At 45.4% G+C, this 20307-nt stretch overlaps 1 protein-coding gene across 1 annotated transcript in view; it reads right to left on the bottom strand.

Annotated features, from left to right (window-relative positions):
- tenm4 (teneurin transmembrane protein 4) overlaps positions 1 to 20307 on the bottom strand; it is a 142374-nt gene that overhangs the window by 75656 nt on the left and 46411 nt on the right. Inside the window, exons 6-7 of the mRNA XM_088380778.1 lie at positions 3233 to 3533; positions 2455 to 2724 (exon numbers count right to left, since the gene is read on the bottom strand). Coding sequence (XP_088236904.1) covers positions 2455 to 2724; positions 3233 to 3461 — 499 coding nt within the window. The 5' untranslated portion in view covers positions 3462 to 3533. The remainder of the gene's footprint in view (positions 1 to 2454; positions 2725 to 3232; positions 3534 to 20307) is intronic.

Here is a 20307-nt window from a genome sequence, read left to right as displayed (position 1 = left end):
CCTACGGAACGCTGACGTGATCAGACGGGCTTATTTTTAGGCATGTTATTCCATTAAATAAATGATGAGACATGTTTATTTCAAGGCCAGTTCTGCTAGCGAGTTAACATGTACGTTTTTTGATGTCTTTATCTGTTAACACATTTGCTGTTGCTTAAAAAGCAGATTACACTTCTGAAGAGTAGAGGGACCAAAAATAAGGCTTGTCTACCAACTAATCACCAAAGACACTGATTGACAAATTGGCTAAACAGATGACTACCAAAGTGACTCATAAACTTACAATCGAAACAAATCTAAACTAGCTAAGTCACCAACAATCTATCGACAGACTATCCAACAACTGACTAACCATCAAACTCAGTAATGGGTCAACTGACCTATCTGGTCATTTATTATCCAACTTACTAATTATGCAGCTGAGTAACTAATCGACTAACTTGCCAAATAACTGTTTATATGCAGACAATGCTCAACTCAGCTTGGTTTAGCGTCTACACAATAATGGATGCATGAAGTCAGGCTGGCGCTGTCAACCCGAGAAAATGGCAGGCTGATACGTGTGATGTGGATGAAAGTAGCATTCTTCAAGAACTTGTTTGGTAATTTGTGCGCAGAAAGTTGTGTTGAAAGGGATAACCGCGTAGCCGAGAGGCTGTGGAACTGCGTAAACGCAGATCCTCCAAGCGTTGTTATTTTGGGTGGGGGGGTAGCCTGGAACGACGCCTAAAGGCTTGATGAAGATCACCCGCAAGACTCCAGACTCAGGAACAATTACCTTTGAGAAGGGCACAATGAATTGTGTGCGGAGAGCATGTAGCTACTAGCTAAACGAGCTAACCAGACAACAAAAAAGCAGTGTCACTCAGTCACTGCACACTTTGAACACAAGATCAACCCCCAATAGCAACTAATTGAACAAATAAAATCTGACTAGCCAGCTAACCAACAATTTACCTAACTAAACAAATGACTACAACCTCCCTGACTAGTGATGGGAAAATGAAGCTTCAAATTTGCTTCATGAACCAGTATTTTATGAATCCTCTAGACGGCACTATTGTTTATGAAAGTCAGAGTGCCATCTAGAGGACTCAAAAAACACAACTGGTTCATGAAGCAAACTCGAAGCTTCATTTTCCCATCGATACATTTCCGGACCTCAGGAAAACAGCAGCCAAGTGAAGACCGTGGCGTAAAATACTGCAGCGTTTCCAAGACTTTTATTCCAGCATAGCAATGACAAATCCGACCCATATGTTATCAGCTGCGGGTGGGTGCCGTGGGATGGAAAAGGGGCAAAGAGTTGATAGCGACGGGCCGAGGCTGCGAGTGCGCCGTGCATGTGGGTCACGGCTAACAAAGCCAGCGGCGGCTCTTTTAAGTTACAGTAAGACGCCCGCCTTGATGTTCTGCCTCCGCAGGGCCTCGCTATGACTCAACAGGCGCTGGCTGCTGCAAGTGTCCTCACGGGGCTCTCTCGGGAAAAGAGCCATGATGGGAAACACACGCACACGGCACTTTCACATACATGGAAAACACACAAGGAATTGGGCCCTTTTTCCCCAGATTGATTTTTCTGTTTGCTATAGCTAGATAGGTGCTGATGAATGAATAAAGGACGGAGCAAACGTCTCGTGTATTCGTCAACAGTCGGCGCTTGCTTATTTGCATGCATTAAGCCAAGGGTCAAGCGAGTCGCATGTGAAAAGAGGGGATCGGGGATGAGGGGCGCTCGGCGGGGGCGGATGCCCGCCGGCTGGAATACATTAAGAAGCCGAGTAAATGGTTTGTTGGTTTAAAGACACTGGAGCGCACACGAGACGCACGCCTTATTTGATGGATTTTAATTAACTTGCCATATACAAATTGTATTTTATCGGGCTCGGTTGAATTAAACGCCCCAACTCAAGTGCTTTTTTTCCTGCTGGAGCCAGAAGAATAAAAAGGCTGCATAGAATGACGATGCGAGTCTCCGACACGCCGCGTTCGTGACGCCGCAAGCCGAGCGCCGCCGTGCCGGGAGCTTCTCTTGAATTATGTACAACGGAGGCACAATGTGGAAGCCCGCACACGCTCGCCTCGCCCGAGTCAGCCACTCAAATGGATTCTCCCTCCTGCGGACATTTCTGTCACTTAGAAAATACATCGGCAGATATAAATGTAAAACCATTTACGAGCTGCTCCGCGAGGCTGCGTCGGGGTAATTAGAATCTCGCCGACGGGCGCTACATGAGCTTAGTTCTCTGCCGCCGAAGTGACCAGAGAATTCCGTTGCAAATCTGCCACATCATGTTTGGGGGTCAGGAGCGCACAAAACAGGAAGCGCGAGACACTTGGCGAGCTAATACGGATATTTCGATAATGCGACCGACATTTTCTCACTGCTGTTTAAAATGAGTAAAAGTTTCTCATGGCGAGCAAACCCAAACATCAACTCATCATTGTACTCACCGTTTTCCGTGTTTTCATGTTCCGTGTCGGTTAGAGTCAAATTGGAGTTGGCCCTGCTGGAGAGGCACGAGCTCCGGCCTGACTTGGGGTTGCCGGCGCGGCCCCACAACCGGACGGCGTGCTCCGGCGACACGGCGCCGTCCGTCTCCGTGTCGGCGTCCGAGCCCACGCTGACAGAGTATTCGCGGTGCGGCATGCCCAGCTCGCCCCGGTAGGTTGCCGCGTGGTGGCCGTCGCCAAAGCCCAGCTCTCGCAGGGAGAAGTCGGCACCTGCGTCAAAACGTGGGGGCTGATGACATATGACGGCGAGCCCGTCATTTAGCATAAAGTATGACGGCTGCGTTCTAACCTTGAGACGTGCGTATCTTTTAATCAGGCACGATTCTGATCTTATGACTGCATATGTAGCGTTTAACTTGTTGCTAGGCGACTAATCAAAGCCTCTCGAGAACATGTCTCTTCTATTTTTTAACAACCTGCATGCAGTAAAGTTGACTGCGGGGTTGGGGGGAAAAAAAAAAAAAAAAATCATCCATTTCACAGGGGAGCTCCTGAGCAGACTGTAAATGATAAAAACGTCGCTTGGGTGGAATTCATTGCCGTTTGTCCTCGATACAACACTGGCATGTTAGCAGGATTTCATAACGTTCTCAAATCTCCTATCGCATTAAGAAGAAATGAAAAGTGTTCTCCATAATCCAGCCATTTTGTTCAACCCTTAGTTTCAGAATACAAACTGAGCTGAAAGTTGATGCTAAGCTAGCAGCTGAAATCCCACCTGGCCGGCCAAACTCGTCCACCTCGTGGTGCACCAGCTCCTTGACGCGGTTGCCGTAGGCCACGCGGGCGTCGTGGTCGAAGGCCTTGAGGGTCTCAGTGGAGCTGTACGACCTGGGGTGGGTTTTGCCATCCTCGCTGTCGGCCGACGAGCTGGTGTAGCGCCGCTCGGGGGGCTCCTGCCGAGCCGTGGTCAGCGAGCGATACGGTCGGCGTTCCTTCACTTCCATGGCGGTGGCGCCTCTCCGCTCGGCTCGTGTCAACAAAAACCAGTCAACCGAGATGGCTTCCTCTCAGAGCGTCTGTTAGAAAAACAAAATAAAGGGGGCAACTTTTTAAGTTTGGTGCCATGCTCAGTTTGTTTACATTTCGCTTGGAACAAGACGTTGAAAAATTAAGCTAGGCTAATGAGCCACATTATCGGATGACATTTCACAACGCTCTTCTGCCAAATTTGCCATTTTGATGACAATTAAGGCGTTTAATAAGTTTTAATTCACAATCCTGCCAAATAATAAACACATCAAGTACAACAACAGCAAAAAGGGATTCCAGCTCACAATTTGAACGTCCCAGTTTCCCCTCATCACATCAACGTATTGCCAAAGCGGTGACCGATACTCTTTTGGGAACAAAAACAATGCTCACTGAGGTACATTCTTGAAACTTTAGAAATCCCCTCCTTTCCTCCCTTGCATAGCATCAAGGAATGGTTTTCAAAACAAAAAAATTAGCAAGCGAACCCCCGGAGCAGTTGAAGAGCCCTTACAGCTGGCGGGTGGGCGGCGCTTCCGCGCACCCCCGAGCGGCCCAGGTCCTCGCACGGCGGCCCCGAGTCATTAATCACCGCCATCCTTTCAGCTGTCGATAGATACAAACACAGGGCAACAATGGTGGTTTTCAAGCACATGTTTCGCCCCCGAGCAGAGGCAAGGAGGCTCTAACGGGGCTCATTGTCTCCTGCTTTGTTTTCCCAAAGCGGGCACTAGCGTAGCATCCCAAAAAGCATTGACCTCCACCAAGGAGGTTATGTTTGAATCAGCGTGGGTGGAATGTCCTCACAACACACATTCGGATACGGGCGTTATCGGGACATTTTTGGGGTGTCAATCCACACACACTGGTGACACAAGAATTCTAAAAATTGCCATTGGTACTGAATTAATATGTAGTAATAAGATTTGCGTCAAGCTAGGTCGGCTTCACTATTAAGCTAACCGATGAAACACTAAGTGATTGTCAGTCAGTCAAGATCGTATGACTTGACTTCTGCCTCGCCTAACCCAAGTAGCGGCTTGACTCAACTTGCCACACCGACTTGGGACTTTAAAGCTTAAAACTTACTTTATAAGTATGTGACTCCAAGCCACCGGCGAGAAGCGCGCGCCGCTATCATGCGATAATAAGCTAACGCTTTGATTTGACGACGGCGCCTCGGCCTGGCGCGTCCAAAAGAGATAACGGCTCCATTTTTAAAGCGTTATCATCATCACAAGAAGCGAGGCGGCTGAGAAACAAGCGACGAGGAAGGTTAATGAGGATACACTCACAAAGACGAGTTATTTACAACCGGCTCTGACAAACGACGTGCCGGGTAGCTTCCAGATGAAGATAGCCACCGAGCGCTTTCATTTCCAAAAGTTGCCCCGCCGTCGCAGCCGCTCGGAGCGCATTATCTATGCAATGATTCCAAATTGATTATCAGGGACAAAAGAAATGATGGATGGTCTGTTTTGCCAACTTTGTTTTTTTACCGCAACCTGCCGACTCGGCGTTTTTCAATAGCATTGTCCGCATTTGGCAAAAGGTGCCGCGTATCGGTCTGAGGCAAATAATGTTAAAACATTTCCAATGAACAAACACATTGTGCCCATTGAAGTCATTAGATCGGGCTAGATTGCCGCATTGTGTGTGCACACACACACACAAACAGAGGCTCATTAAATGATGCACAAAGCACATCTTCAGAGGCGCTGTTAGCACATGTAAGCAATGCTAACCAACTGGGACTAAGAAAATATATTATGCATGCAATATATATAATGGATGTATCATATATACCCATAAGCTATGTAATGTTGGGAAAATGCACGTTAAGAATAACAATAGGAATTGCAGAAAAGCTTCACACTGTATGGGCTTGCACATTTCTGGGCATTTTCAAAGGTGGAAATGTTCCATAGAGATGAAAAGAAAAATAGTGTGTTTTTAGTCCAGAATTATAGGCTAGTGCACTTGTTGAGCCGCAATTTACAATCACTTAATAATGCTAACTGTCTCTCAAAACCATACCGTAGCTATTAGCCAAAATACAGTCAGTTTCATATTTTTCCACATACTGATAGTCGGTTGACTGTTTTTTTTTTTTTTTACAAGTTAACCAAACAAAAGTGTTTCAAACAGCTTGAGAGCCAAACTCTTTTGGACACTCCAACTGTCTCTCGGCAAGATTAAGAGCCTGCATGGTTTTATGCCTCGCTAAAAAAGGAAGTCCATCAGCGGCTGAGGTTTGCGCTTTTTTTTTCCTCTCCAACAAGCTTGCCTTAAAACAGCTGATATGTTAAAAAGAGGACTTTCCCGACATCAGCCTCCAGCGAGCGTGTCACTCCAGCGGTGTTAGCCTCACGCTAATCTGTCAAGTCAATCCAGATGTCTGCCCCCCGCCGTGCACACCGCAGGGACCACCAGGCCCAGTGAAAACACCGCTTGCTTGTTTTGTGCCCGGCTTGTCGTTGCGACCGTTGCTCCGGTGTCAGGAGTCACTTAAAAACGCCATCTAAAGGGGGTGGGAGGTGTACTACGGGGAGGGTGGGCGCAATATAAATGCTAATGACTCCACGCTATCCATCACGCAATTAGCGAGTGTGCTGAGAGATGCTATTCAGCGCAGCGGCGTATAAATCCTAGCTTCTTTCGCTCGCCGCAATTAACCGCGTGCTGCTCTTTACGTGAAACACAAGCCAGGAAAATGATAGAGAGTTAAACGCAAGACAGATTGACTGGCTGGCAGCCAACGGAGGATTCCCGAATTCCCGCCCGGCTTTCATCGACACCCCCGCAAAAATGTTATTTGCCCGGCGTTGCCACAAGATGGCGGCCGACAAAACAAAAATATCATACACGGGCCTACCACGAACAGCCTCCTAAACTAATTTAAGAACCATTTTTGTCTCTCGCTTGCGATGTACCACTTCAACACACTCCCTTGACACTAATTACTGTACTACTTTCCGACTTAGACTTACATGCTGTGTACTACCTGTCAAGCGTCATTTCAGCTTGGCAACATGAGCGCTCAAACTTCTGAAGGGAATTAGAATTTGTACTTTGTCGGGCTTTGTGCCGCTGGAAGCGTTGGACTCGATCAACATGGCCGCTCGGGCGCCGTGGGGCACATATCTGCGGCATTGTCGACTGAGTTCATTGAAAGCGGAGAAGGCTGCACACAGGCACTACTTACTTCTCCTCTGAAAGTCTTTCACACGCCGGGCCTCCATTGAAAAGCCCCCCTGGCTCGACAGAAAGGTGTGTTTTCAATAGAGACTTTGGCCAAAGAGGCCTGTCTGTGTGTGTGTGTGTGTGTGTGTGTGTGTGTGGGTGGCTAGTTCCGCTGAATGCCTCGCCAAACAAATCCGAATTCAGCCTCAACCATGCAAGGCTGAAGTGGGGGGCGGGGGGGTACCAGGGACTCCTTCCAGGATCAAAAGCTAACCCCTCCAGCGCAGCGGTGCATTCAAGTGAATACGTACAACGGCCTCAACGTAAACAGAAAACGTCGATGGCTGACTGCAGCTGGACCCTCGCCGCTAATCACTCGCATTTCCAGCTCCACTCACGACATTTACGACGAGGACTCGCTCGGACTACAAAACTAGGACGAGGAGCACTTCAATAGTTTCCGCCTTTAGCGGCCTAATGCTAACGTTACTACATCAGAAACTGCTTTTGAGTGTGACGCAGTGAAGTTGTTGCCCAGCGCAAACTCCAAATAATGGACCTATTGTTGCGATAATATGTCTCTCACAATGTCCAACGAAAAGCCTTATTATCTTCGTGAAAGCGGCACTGGTGAGTATGCACGCTGCCCACAATAAGGCAAATTATTTATGAACCACACAATCATATCCCTGGTGTGATCAAGCTAGTAAACAACGGGAAGGTGCGCAATTATGCATCCATCGCTTGCACAAAATTGAGCCAATTTGCTCCGCTTGTAATGACGCTAAGATGGATTTTAACAGCGTTGGTTTTTTTCTTTTCTCTCAAAATGAATCCAAAAACAGCGGGCAGAAGACTGTGACACACAGCAACTATCGAACTGTGTTGTTAGACACAATAAAAGCAGCGGCTGTCTGGTATTTAAGGGGGGGGGGGGCCTTTGGCACGTGGTAATGATGCCATTGAAAAAAAAAAAAGGCTAACTCAATTGGAGAAAATGGCGGTAATCCAATTTACGGCAAAAAAACATGCCAATCACTATTAAAACAGACACAACATTATAAAGCTGCCAGAAAATCCATCCATTCATTTCTTTTCAAACCGTATATCCTGATTTGGGTCAAAGTGGAACTGGAACCCACCCCAGATAAATTGGGGCAAGAAACGGGGTAAAGCCTTCAACCCCTTAATGATTGCATATTGATTGATTTGTAATGCTCGCATTTTGATCTTACAATGGATCTGAAATCAAATTGTGAAAAAAATCTATCTTCAGTAAATAACAATTGACAGAAAATTAGTAATTGAATGCTGTAGTGATTCACTCAAGTTAGCAAGCGACAGAACCACGTTCGCGAAAAACGATTGCTTTGGACCAGAGTGTGACAAAATGTGTTGGAAATCTATTGTGGATTTTGACCCGCGAATCTCAGACACCTTTAGTCGATACATCATAAAAAGCCTCCGTTGATAAAGTACCAAGGCAGAGAAGCAATGGCGGATTTTTTCCTCGGGGCTACTCAGAGTTCCTGAGGCCGTTGTTTATCTGGGCAGGGAGTGTCGCACCTTGTGACGTATTCATTTAATCCCGAGACTAAATGACGATCGATCGCCGCCACTCAAGGCCACAATCAGTATTGGAGATTTAATCAGGAGTCGGCCCGGGGGCAGAAAAGGAAACTTCCATAAATAAAACCATAGCCAGTACCCATCGCAACCTGATCAATCAGATTAGCCCGCCTCCTTCAGACTACTTTTACCACCTCTGGTGTCGGAAGCTTCAAGTGTCTCTCATCCTACAGTGATAAAAAAAACAAAACAATAATGTCTGAAGACGTCTTCCCGAGTCTTAATGCATCTAATGGACGGATGCAAATGGAGCTCTCACACAACAACCAAATGTGCATTTTTATTTTCCAGGAAAACGCACTTATGGCTGTTTGGGGTGAAAATCGACAAAAGCGCACGTCTTTCAAGAGGTGGGATGGACAAGATGGCCGACCATAGAATGGAGAGTGAAAGAGTAAGCATCTTGCAATCAGCTTTTCTTTTTTGTGTGTCGTCACGGAAAGTTGGATTTCTCTGATGCGGGACAAAAAGGGCAAAATAGTGTGAGAAAAAGTTTCCATTTGGCTAAAGCCTCACGCCACCTCAATGGGCAGCGGGCAAACACTGCAATCATTTCATAAGGACACAAAGCACTCATGGAGCCGCCAACAGAAGAATGTCACATGGCAAAAAACAATGGGGACATGTCACCCCCCCATAAAGCCTCGAACAAACAGCCATTCTTTGCCGAAACTCCAAACAAAGAGGACCTTCCCGAGAAAACAATCGCATGAAAATATCCTAAAGCGTTTTTTTTTTTTTGGCTAATGTCTGTGGCAAAAATAAATCTGACACAAAGGCAAAATCTCAAATTTCATGCGTCAAGTATACAGAATATAAATTCGGGAGCCGTCGGACTGAATGTTTCATTTTAAATGGCCACTGGCGACTTTTCAGTACCAAATTTACAGCTAAATGAAACATTTGGAAACATTTGAATTATTAGACTTGTTTGCTGAGTCATCAATTTAGTGAGCACACAATCATGAACATTTGCTTGGCAATGAAAATGATCATCAATGCTTGCGAGCATTCTTGGTAAACAAACCAGCGCATATAAGCTGTAAAGCTTTTGAAAATTTGGGAAAAAAAATTCATCTGCTTCATCCCCCCGGCTAAAACGGGCAGCGACTACATTACCCATAATCCTCTTTGTTTTATCTGCTCGGCATTAGGACGCTGGCATTATTCCAAGCTCCGTCTTTCCGTTTCCAACATCTTGCATATTTGAAGTGTATCAAGATTAAACGCCGGCAACCTCGACGACCGTGATAAATAATCCCAAAACGGCAATAACTGCAAACTCTCACCAGTGGAAAACTTCTGTCTGCTGATAAAGTAAACATTCATTGTTTCTCTCGGGGGAGTTATTGCGGTTGTTGTTTGTAGTGGTGTCACTATTTCGGAATGAAGCCCTCAAGCTGCACGTGTTTTGATTTTTCTTTGGCATTTTTGCAATCACATGGCACTTTGGATGTTGCGCTTTTCTAAAATAAAAAAAAAGTGGACAAATTATTTGTGCTGAGCATCCCTAAATGGAAGACAAACAATTTGGTGCACTTTGTGATTCAACTTGAGTGCTTTGTTGTTTCTCCAGCATTGAACTTTCTTTCGCAATTGAAGAAGTTGCCCTGCATTGATCTGCACGACGCCGTTTGCTTATTAACATCGTCAATTACGTTCTCAAATCAGCTCCCGATGCCCGACCATGAGGTCATGCCGGATTTTTTCCCTTTCTTTCTCGCCGCCGTAAAATGATGAAAAGCGAGCGCTCGTCAAGATCGGAGGCCGGCGAGGACTCGCTCAAGTGCGCTCATTGTCTCCCGTTTAAGTGGGGTCAAGATAGAGCCCCCCACCCCAACCCAACCTTCCCGAGTCCACGAGCGGGAAGCGTCTGCAAAAAAACATCCACTCTTAACCCGCGGCATACCAAGTAGGCTCTCTCGGCCACAAAGGCCGGCTTTGTCCTGGCGCACTCAAGGTGCTCTCTCACGAAAGCCCTCATAAGGTGGGCTAATGGCGGCTGCGGGGGGGGAGGAGGGGGGAGGTGACTCAGAGTAGAGCAGCCTTTCTCCTACATTTTGGGTCCAGGAGAGAATCTCGTCATCTTTCCGCCATTTAAACATACAACTCGGCGTGCCAAAGGCATGAAAAAAGTCGAATGCGGTAACTGGTTTGTTTTGTTAGCGTTGCCCATTGCTATGCACTTTTTTTTTTGGCTGCATAGTAAGTCGCTGGCAGACCACCAAGCAACAGCTGGAGGTTTGGATGACCCAAAGTTTGAGAATCACTGGGGTAGAAGACATGCAACCTAAGAGAATTACCACACGAGGCAGAAGAAGAAAGGCCGAGCGGGCTAGCCGAGCAGCGAATAAAACTACTCAACAAATGAAACTTAATTGAGGTCAGCGTGATTGAAGGCGAGGACGGGCTGCCGCATAGCTTCCAGATGGCGGGCTGTTATTTCGTCGGGGTTCGCTAATGCGGCGCGGGTTGGACGCTTGTAACCCGAGCCTCCCTTGGGCCCCGCGCCTCCTAAAGCGAGGGCCGCAGGTTCAAGGCGACTTCAAACCGGGCCGCTGTTTGGATAGGAAGGTAGGTTGGAGGGAGGGAGGGGGGGCTAAGTACGGGAGGTGGGGGAGTTGCAAAGCATGTTAACACCGTTGCTGTGTTGAGCGAGTTTGGGAACAAGTGCGGCTTTGCTCCAAATCATCGTCGGAGGTTTGCTAACTGCAGCTGGAGAATCCTGCTGTTTGTTTGACGCCCGCGTCGTCTCGCGCTCAACCGACCCAAGTCATGTTTACACACAGTGGTGATTGTTTTGATTTGTTTTGCATGCTCGAGTACATTAAAAACTAAATATTTAGGCAGAGGTGAATACATACACAAAGTGCCGGTGGTGGGAGTCTTGACTGACATGGTTCACGTACCTCGTGTCACATGATTTTACCATTTTTGGGACAAAGTCGGGTTTCAAGCCCGAGATTAGAGTTTCAAGGTAGGATTTCAAGCCTGAGTTGGTGTTTCAAACCATGGTTTTGGGTTCAGGGTAGGGTTTTGTTTTATACAAGGCTTTTAAATTACGGTTTCAAGCCAGGGTTGGGTTTTGAGAAGACAGGAATTTGTTGTAGCTGCACTTCCTGTATGTGGACCGCCCATGTGTCCCAATATTTATGTCAGCATATTCAGTGAATTACTCAAACTGCAAACATGATTCAATACACAGCAGCTATATAACAAGACGGTGGAGCGGTGTTCCTCAGGGATACGTTTTCAGTACACTTCAAAAACAATGTAGCCCAAAAAATGGAGAGCAGTGACGACGCTGTGATGTGTGCACAAAAAAAAAAAAAAACCACGTCACCATAATCATTTTTTAACACGTTAGGCACCCACTCAATGACACAATTCCGTCGCCACGCTGACAGCTTTCCACTTTAAATGTAAAATAGGTGGCAACTAATAAATTGTGAGGTGGCGAGCACTTCTCCCCGTCATGTCATCACCGTGCTTTTTTTATTTACATGTATCTCGCCTGACGGAGCGAGATACGAAAAGCAGAAATCATATGTGCTGTTTAGTTTCAATCAACGTGCCGCAAAGTATACCGGCGAGGTTTTGGGTGTGATTTAGCTCACACTTTCTGCGTTTGAGCTGAGTCAGAGGGACGTTCACACCGAGCCGCCGCGCTGTAGCTCACAGCTTTGACCCACTGCAGCTTCTTTTTATGGCCCCCAAAAAGCTCCCCGACTCCTTATTTACTGATTTATTGTCATTTGTTAACATTCCAGCAGGCCTTTGCTGGTGTACAAGTCAGCGTAGTTTTAGTGCGGAGAGGACACATGTTTATCGATTGGTCGATAGAGAACTACCATTCAAGAATGGGGGGGGGAATCAAATTGGAATAAAGCCAATATTTATATATTGCATTTCTTTAATTGGTAGAAAATGCTGCCAATTTACATCTACTGCTCAAGTGTAAAATTATTAGCAACGTCAAACTATTCACGATATAGCCAAGGCTGCCAAAAGAATGAGCAATTGGAGCAAAAACTGGCATGGGTGCTGAACTGCCCAATTCTTTGGCAGTTTCCACGCCGGTACGTCACACGGTTTACGATATAGCAATCAGCGGCGCTTCAGCGGGCGTAATCAGCACGACTGTAATCAGGACCAGCACAAGCTGGGCTCGATTGCAGAATGCGTTGTCAGTTTCAGCGCTGTTACGTCACGCTAGTATTTGTGAGAAAGCAATCTGTGCCATTTCAACTCCCACAATAAGCACAACTGCGGAAATTGCCAATTGTTAGCCAAAACCGTTACTTGCAACGATACCTTGAAAGTGTCAAACCTGGCTTATTTAAACCCTGAATTGAAAATCCTACTCCTTTGTTTGAAATACTTCTCTGGGCTTGAAACCCAATTTTGACATCCTAGCCGCAATTTGAATCTGGGACACAACCCTAGTTTGAAATCCCGACACAAGCATGCAAACAAGTATTACGATTCAGGAAACAACTCAGCAATCTGGACAAATATATAACAGTGTTAAATAAACTATTTTAAGGCAGACAAAAGAGTGAGTTCATCCGTTCAGAGTGCAGCGATAGTGTTCTTATCCCTCAACTGTGCAGCTTTCAAGAAGGGATTATTGGACTATTTTAGGGGGGTGTGGGGGGGCAACTTCAAGCTAAATCTTGTGCGGAAGGAAATATTTGGATGGAGCAATTTTTAGGATGACATTAAAAGTAAGGCGAGGTCACGTAGGGTTACCAGGCGGCTTGCATACTTCCTGCTGTACCAATTTAAAGAGGTCTTCAGTAATCCACGGTTATTTGTTGAGCCTGTCACGAATTGTGAAAAGAAAAAAGAAAATCAGGTCATTGACACCCCCTAAAATTAAACTGTCCATTAACATATTTTCGATGCTGATTCAAAATAATGTCTTTACATTTTTTGTAGCATGACAGGTTTTTGAGATTTATTAATTTTAGGTTAGATTTAGCTTGCGCAATACGGATGTTACCATGTGTTGCGATTTGTAGCTATGACGTTGCAGAAGAAAACAATCCATATATTGTCTTGACTCATTGGCTGCCAGCCCAGTTAAAATGAATATTCCACGTCTATAGTCGTCAATGGTAGTGAATGAGTTAATTCTTGAATATTGTGAAATGTACCATTAAGGTTTTGCCTACATCTAGCTGGCGCGTTTGTGTGTTTCATACTCTTCCGGTAAAAAGGAGCAGTTGGCGGCAGAAATAATCCCGTCACCTTGCTCACACCGTAACACTCGTCCGCCTCTCGAATTCTCCGAGCGGCCCGCGAGCAGATGGCCGCGTTAGCACATCCGTCGCAGTGTCATTTCCACATTTTCCACTTGCACAAACATGCTGATTTGTGCCCGTGTGTGTTTATTTTTTTTTAACCAGAAAATCACTGAAAACCAGACAACGTGTTGACGCCGAGCCCAGAAAGACAAACGGTGAACGCGCACAATCGGCGCTCTCGAAGTAAACAGCACTCCGGCGCCCTTCTCCTCCTCCGCCGTGACCGTAGATTCAGTGAAATGAAAAAGGGGGGAAAAAAAGAAAAAAAAAAAACTGCAGCGGTTGTCGGTAACAAGTGTTTTGATTCACTTGGACTCAACACGAGAGGCTCGGAGCTCGCTCGCTCGCACGCCGTCACGGCCAACTCCAGAAGACGAAGTACAAATTAGTCGCAAGCACTTTCGACGGAGGCCTTTTGTTCTCGCCCAGCGACGCTGTGTCGCTCCTCATTGATTCGTTTTACTCACACACGACAATCACAGACTGTAACGAAAGGAGCTTTGAAATCGGTAGGCGTCAACAAACTACTTCAGTTAATCATTTCAAAATCCGTCAGAAAGGTAGCTTGATTGTGAAGTGGTACGAACATGTTTTTGCACTGCCTACATAGGCAGCAAAGAATACTTTTATAAATTTAAAATTAGTTTGGCCGTGATTTGCTAAACTGTTCTGCGACCGCCTTTGGATGTCACAAAACAGAAGCAAAGGACTACTTTTGTCTAAATTGAGCTATGTTTATTCCCTGAAAAATCACTCATAGGTGAATTCGAAAAATACCAAATAGCAAAAAATATCCAAAAATATGCAAGCAATATGCGCTATTGTGTTTTTTCTTTCTTCATTTTGTTATCACATTAGTGCACATTTACTAGACAGCTTTCATATGAAGCACCGTGGCTTCAAAGCACTACACTCCACAAGTATCTGGGAGCCCCTACAGCAAAACATGATTCTTGACACCATTTTAATTCAAACAAACAAAAAAAATCCATAAACTGTTTTTGAGAAAAAAAAACAAAAAACAGCTGCCATGTGGATTGACTTCCAGCGGCTCAATACGACACGCTTGGTTCAGCCAAAACCTCAGCGCTTGACCACACTGACGCACGCGCTGACCATCCAGTTCGGGAACGGCGCCAAGCTCCGATGTGCTCCCTGGCATTTGTCCGCATGTGCTCAAGAGAGGGTTGCCGTGCGTGCAGATACACAAAAGCATCGGGCTGCACTCCTGTGGGTCACGTATCCCAATACTTTTGGCCGTATATTGCCAAAATAAAAGTGATCAACAGTAACCGTGCAAGGTCGTCCCAATACTTTTGACCAAGCAGCATTGTTTCTGTACTGTACTTTAGCTGCGCCACATATTCCAATACTTTTGTTTACTTAGTACACACAAAGTAGTTTCAAGCCTGCTTACAGTGTCAAGTTGTTCCACACCGTGCAAAACATTTCCTAACAGATCACAAAGACCATTACAAACAATGCATTCTGAGTTTTTTTTTTTTTTTTGCACATGCTTATCTCCGTCTCATCGCTCAGAAAGAAGCAAACGATCTCCGTGCTGCCGCGCGTGCATTTTGCTCGCCGGCTGGTGAATAGCACGCGGCCTCGTCGGCAACGAATGCGACGAGCCGATGAAAGGTTTGCGCTTTGTTCGGAAGAGTAAAGAATAGGCCTTTTCTTGTCTATTCTTTGAAATTGATTATGGCTGAAGCCATGGGAGATGCCATCGCGAGTACATCCAGTACAAAAAAGTAAACCGCCTTGACCCCTCGAAAGAACTTTGTGAACGTACACGCAGCCGCAAATTAGGAGCTACGAGATGACATCCTTCAAAAATGGCCGACCGGTCGGGACACCTTTCGCCGTTTGTTAGCATGAGCGTATTTCTGAAGACAGATTTAGCAGCCAGCTGCTAGCATCTTTTTATCAACGCGATCACTTTAGGGAAGAGGTCCCAACGTGCTGCACTGTACAGAGAGCGAGAGTAAGACGATCAGACGCGTCGTCGAGACGCGGCGACATAATCTTCCTATCAAAAGGTTAATCCTGTCGGAGACATGAAATCACTCAAGAGGATTCCGCTAAAGCAACACGCAACTGGACTGGCCTGTGCTCAAAATCATTGGGAGGCCCTCACAAATATTGCAAACAGATTTTACATTGTCAAGCACGGCCATTTTGTATTGCCATTTTTAAGACAAAAATATCAGAATTTAACTTTATTTGACACTTTTCTTGATTAAACCTGTTGCGTTGCGGGTCAAAATGACCCAATTTAACACGCTATTTATGTTGAAGGTCTAATTGACCTGCGTCTATTCGGTTGCAGGTCTAATTGACCCGTCATAAGTGGAAAAAAATCTATATTTGAAAAAAGTGAAAGGCAGCAAACACAATAGCAAATGGCGGCTTTATGATATATAAAAACACCTTTCCTGATAATCTGTCCACGAACCCTGTCATTTCTTTACGCCACTGCTGAATCCTTATTAAAGCATGATAAATGACTTTTTTGTCAGCGCCGCTTATGTCAGCCACACGGCTTTAAATCAATAACGTCGATGCGTTTTTACGCTACGACACAACGTAAACAGACAGGTGTTGTTGTCTGGGTCACGCCGCCGCATAAAAGAACAGGTCAGCACATTCTCCGTGTATTTGATAAATAAGGCCGCTCGCTAAAATGTCATCTTTGCTCCGCGGCTGAGAGGAAAAATGCCCCACTGTGTCTGTGACTGGAGCAGTCGAGCGCTAGCGGGCCAGCTAGCGGGGCCTCATAAATATTGATGGCGTAACAGCTGAAGGTCAGCTCCGCCGGGAGACGCCACTCTACCACTTTGCTGCCCGACGCTCGTAAAATGTATGGCCCGGGCCGAGGCGCGTGGCAACAACGCTGCTGCTGTTACGACGTACGCCATCAAACGACCAACCAAAGCACACGTGTGCAAATCTTAACCTTCAACTTTCAACAAGTCCCAAATGACTGTGGCAATCACCAAAAATCAAATCCTCAAATTTCAACCAAGGCTATAGCAGATGATTTTTATTTATTTTTCCACAAAAAAATCATCACTATTAAACGTCACAGCTTGAATACAATTTTAGCTAGCAGCTGATTTTTTTTTTATGGTTACACAACACAGGCTCACTTGTTGCTAGGCAGAATTCAGAGGGCACTATCAGATTGGCCGAGGATAGATTTCCTGTGAAACGACACGACTGCAGTGGGACCACTGCTCTGTATCAATTAGAAAAGACATATTACAGGAAAAGATGGCGACCTTTTTAAACAGATATACACTAATGAACAAATGAAGGCATCACTGCTCCGAATTAATCCCGAGTCATCTAAAATTAATTAGGTATCCAAACAGATGCCTCAACATGTTTCTAGCAACATTTCAGTTTCCTGAATACTAATAAAGTTTTTTTTCCACCAAACATTTCAAGAGATGATATCTGTATCCAAAAGATGCAAAGTGCCACACTCTTGACCTTCCTTCTGCGGCTCCCCCGTCTCCAAACGACTCCACCGCCTCCCACTGCGCGTGCATATTGATCACAGCGGGGTGAAAATGCAAAGTTGTGCGGCTCAAAACGCTGCTAAACGCGAAAGGAGCGCCGAGACGGCTTCATTAAAGCAAAGGCGCTCGAAAACCGGAGCTCCGGCGACGGGTGAACCGCTGGGGCTTAATTACCTGAGGCTTAGGCCACATTTCAGCGTCTTGCATAAGATGCTCGTGATGAAACGCCACTGGGGGAGGCTCTTCTAGTGGGAGGGACAAACAAAAACCTCGCACGTTGTTAGCGGGACACCCCGCCCGAGGGACGGGACGGAACGGAACGCTGACCTTCAAACCCTGCCGAACCATTTTGGGTTTTTTTTCTTTTCTTTTTTTAAATGTAATTACTGTCACTTTGGTTTCCTCCTCGGGGTTCAACACGAGGCTGCCACGCTGTCGTGAGAATAAAAGGCGCTTCAAATTGAACGACTCATTTGCCACGCTGTGTTTTGAGGAACACGTTTGAGGCGACTTACAAGCAGTCAGTCGCCATTTCTCAGCATGAGGGGAAAGTTGTTCGGTGCTCAAATTTGGGCTCGGCAGCCGTCGCTTGGGGCGGAGCCAAATAATTGCCAATAAATTGATCATATCAGTTTTCATGGGCAACAAACATTAGAACCCAATTAGCACGACGGCTTTAAAAGCTGCAGTATGACACGATGGTGATGGATCATCACATAAATCGAAAATCTCATTTCTATACTGGAACAAAAAGGCTTTTTTTCCACAAATGTCTGCATAAAGACCAAGAGAGACAAAATATCAAGCAAGGCACCTCCCGTTGCTTTTCCATACTCTTCTTTGATTGGCCCACGAGTTGGCGGCAATGGATGTGGAGACACCACAGGATCCACATGTTTGATCACACAGTCTGGAGGACCCCCCACCTCCCCGACGCCACCCGCCCACTAAACAATTGACCGGACGAAGAGTCTTTGTGTGGGTGCAGAGGGGCGTGTCCAGGGGGGCAGGCTAACACCTGGCTCCCCAATACAAACAACTCCGACACTGACTTCAGAAAGTAATCTGAGCCCGGAGCTATACGGGCCTATATTTTTGCACCTGCTCACTCAACGACGAGCCACAATGCATCATGAGATGTGGTGTCGTATTTTATAAGGCCAAGCAAAACCAATTCGATGATGCACGCTATTTTATATCAGACAGTAATTCACTAGATCCCCCAGGCGGTATTTTGTTGCCTCTTCCAGCGTCAATCAAATAGCACCATTATGACCCGATGCTACTTGGTCAAAAACTTTATAACGCCCTCAAACAGAAAGAAATCTTCAAAGTTTCATCAGAAGGACATTTCCAGATTTAATTAGTATTTTTTTTTACAGATATGCACGTCACAACCAATCACGGCTCAGCTTCAGAAAACCGGTGAGCCCTGATTGGTTGTGACCTGGCAACTATGATGTCATTTTCAATCAACAGCAAGTGGCAAAATGGCCGCCCCCTGAGATGAATTTTGTTTCTTAACTGGTATTCCACAAGCACACTATTAATCAGAATGCCATGTTTACACTCATGGGGGAACATCAAACATATTTATATATAACATACTTGAAGTTGCTTCACTGGAATCTGTGTTATTTGATCCTTTTATCCTGTATTAGTGTCTTAGCAGACAAAGCGCATGACAGGCAGCTACTGGGCAGCGGTCGTAATAAGGAATCCGAGTAGCCTCCACGTGTCACAGACCCGAGTGATGAAGCCGTCGCAACCGAGTGAGAATGAAGACTCGGCAAGGTCAGACAAGCTAAACGTCTTTCTGCTCCTTTGAGAGACGGCGGAAAGAAAAGGTTGAAGGGCAGGTCATCGGGCGGCCGTGGATGACTTGAAATGGGTTGTTGGGGAAATGGGGGAAAGCATGTGGGTGTGTCGTCATATTACTTTACACGCGTTACATTTTGATCGAGTGCGTGCGTGCGAGAGCAGCCTCGGCTAAACGTAAAGCCGCCCCCGAGCCAAAAAACGCTCGGGTTGGGCCTGCTGAAAAAGCAGTTACACAAGAACTATTGATTCCACTTTAGAATTACTGACATCAGTGAAAAAAATGACTACACAAAGATCCGTGTTATGATTCCATTTATGCTTAAAGGATGTATCGGGGGGGGAAAAAGCATACCAGCATTTTTTTTTTATTCTTAATTCTCTATTTTTAAGGGTTATGTTGTAAAATGAGTTTTTCCTCCTCCCATCTGATAAAAATACGACTCAGACTAATCGCTTGTTCATAGTGTTCGTGTCATCCAGGTCAAATTCGCATAGCCATTCAATTACTCTGATTACGGCAGCATGACGCCATGCTCCGCCCACATAGGCAAGAAGGTTTTGCAAGCTAGCATTAGCCATCCTTCTTCGATAGCTGCTTTCGATCGGGGCCCGTTTTGAGCAACTTCTTTCTCGTAACGCTACATCTTGCTACCAAACGGACAATGAATTCAAACTGGCACAATTCAGCATCTGAGTATGTCCATTACCACACAACACACTAAGCCACAGAATGAAAGACCATCATTAATGGACGAGTGGACACAAGTCGTTTATAGCTAGCCAATCAGAGCAGGAGATAGTCCGAGCTACTAGTTCTGCAGCCCCCCACCAACACCAACACCTGACAATGGCTCCCGGGGGTTCGACTCGCTCGTTCACTCCTCACTCACTCATTTCACTCCCACTCTCTCACACATTGTTTGGGAACTCCTCAAAATGACATCGCACTACAACACAGCACAGCACAACAAAGCTTGTTTGTTGCTTGATCATTACAACGTGGAACATTGTTAGAACTGCTTTTAATCATAAAAAACAATGTGATTATCATGTTTTGAGGATTTGGCAAAAAAAATTCTTTAAAATAATATGCTTTGAATTCTGGGGAAAATTAAATTGTAGCTATAAATAATTTGCTGTTTCATAAACATTATTAAATTTGTAATTTTTGAAATGATTTTCAATTAAATTCAAATTTAACAGAAATTATTATTAAAAAATATTTATAAAATAAATATTATGTGCCTTCCATTGATTTAATTTTTTTGTATAAACAATTTTAAAGACATTTTTGGAATTAATTCAGTGAATCCCATTAAATCTAAACATTCAAATATTTTCAAATAAACCAA

The sequence above is a fragment of the Syngnathus floridae genome, chromosome 7 (genome assembly GCF_059516105.1).
Source record: "Syngnathus floridae isolate MCC-2025c chromosome 7, RoL_Sflo_1.0, whole genome shotgun sequence".
NCBI lineage: Eukaryota > Metazoa > Chordata > Actinopteri > Syngnathiformes > Syngnathidae > Syngnathus > Syngnathus floridae.
This window is presented reverse-complemented; position numbering and strand designations above follow the sequence as displayed.